Source organism: Borostomias antarcticus, assembly GCF_949987555.1.
Source record: "Borostomias antarcticus genome assembly, chromosome: 7".
Classification (NCBI taxonomy): Eukaryota; Metazoa; Chordata; class Actinopteri; order Stomiiformes; family Stomiidae; genus Borostomias; species Borostomias antarcticus.
In genome coordinates, this window is record NC_140240.1 from 24,487,128 (window position 1) to 24,488,904 (window position 1,777).

The following is a 1,777-nucleotide window of genomic DNA, read 5'->3' on the forward strand; positions in this document are numbered from 1 at the left end:
GGTTAGGCTTATCTGGGACACAGGAACAATGGCCAGTGAAATGGGCCCTTATATAATAAGGATAAACCTGTTATTAACACACACTTATGCCCTTCCGATAACAAAGCAAGCCTATCCTCTCACTGCTACTCGGCAGCAATGGGTTATATTAAGCATAGAAAATATGAAGTCATCATTTTGGGCTTTAGTACACAGACTAGTTAAAGCATAACTGGTGCTTCTATTAGAGCTTTGCTATGATTCAAATCTCACAGTATGATTTATTCAGTCTGTCACTGTAATTATGTTTTTGAAGTATTCAGTTCATCTTTCATTGCTCTTATACCTTGTCATTCATTTGACCCTGAAACATCAGTGAAACGAAGCCTCAATATTGACTTATTTAATTCCACAGTGCAGGCCTGACTGCTCCTCCTCCTACTCCTCTTCCTCAGATCATGGCAGACTTTGACATGGTTCTGAAGTGCTGGGGCACAGTGGAGGCTGACTATACCACATACGGAGGTCTGGTTCTGACTGGGTCAGTGGGCGATGAGGTAGTTGTAGTGACTCGGGCTGGTAAACTGGTCATGGGTTTATTAATGACACACTAAGAACTGAACAGGTTGTTGCTCTCTCTTCCTCTCTCTCCTCACAGTCTATTTGCGGCCTACCCAGACACCCAGAAGCTGTTCCCTAAGTTCGCGGGCATCGCCCCGGGCGACCTGGCTGGCAACGCGGACATAGCTGCCCACGGCGCCACAGTGCTGAAGAAACTGGCCGAGCTGCTCAAGGCCAAGGGCAACCACGGTGACATCCTTAAACCACTGGCCACCACCCATGCCAACAAGCACAAGATGAGGACTGACCCCTCCTCTTCCTCTTCAAGCCTCTCATCTTCTATCTCCTGTGCATTCATATTGAATCTCTTGAGTTGACCATTTGGTTCAACAGCTTACTGTATCTTGAGTGTCTTGAAAAAAAATATCTTATCCAAAATAATAATCCTCACCCCAGCTCATCACTGAGATCATCGCCAAAGTCATGGGTGAGAAGGCCGGGCTGGACGCCGCAGGGCAGCAGGCCCTCAAGAAGGTGATGGTTGTGGTCATCGCCGACATCGAGTCGACCTACAAGGAGCTGGGCTTCGCTGGCTAAACGAACGTCAGGGGTCACACTAGAGAAAAAACAGCAGCAACGTCTGCTTAGTTTTATCGCCTGAGGTAAAGTGGGAAAGGGTGGTGTTGAGTCCATATATCAAGTGCAAAGATATTGAAGAACTCAATTCCAAGTTTTGTTTTGCCAATGAGCTTACAGAATGTGATAAATCAAAATGCAATGAATTATCATGTTGTGGTTTTCTTTCTGTGGATTATTGTCTGTTAAACTTGTAGTTTGCTTACTAAATATTCAGGTAATTTCCATTGCAACATGATAAGCACAGTAGCATTGTCAGAATCACATAAAAACAATAAACATTCTTTGTATGCTTTGTATTGTCATGTCCTGCATTTGGTGAGTTTATTACTAACTATGGGACAATAATTAATCACATGGATTGATGTGTGACTCACGAATACCCCAAAGACGTGCATACACCAGGACAGACACTCTTTATGGTGGGGGTGGGTCTATTTGGGCAGTGACCTCATTTGCACTCTGCTTTGAGTTCAAGCTCAAGTTCATTGTCATGAACTTGATAAAAATGCTTGTGTCATTGCCAGTAATTAAATTCTCAGAGCCAACTCAACTTTGCATGTGTGAAAATAAGGCATAAGAAAAAAATAAGGCATAAAAT

The 1,777-nt window shown here is 43.7% G+C and overlaps 1 protein-coding gene across 1 annotated transcript; it reads left to right on the forward strand.

The window, feature by feature from the left end:
• Positions 1–437: 437 nt before the first annotated feature.
• mb (myoglobin) lies at positions 438–1,137 on the forward strand (the record flags this gene model as incomplete). The annotated part of the gene is made up of 3 exons (XM_084440897.1): positions 438–520; positions 638–857; positions 997–1,137. The coding sequence occupies 3 exons, from the start codon at positions 438–440 to the stop codon at positions 1,135–1,137; spliced, it is 444 nt and encodes a 147-aa protein (XP_084297023.1).
• Positions 1,138–1,777: the final 640 nt, after the last annotated feature.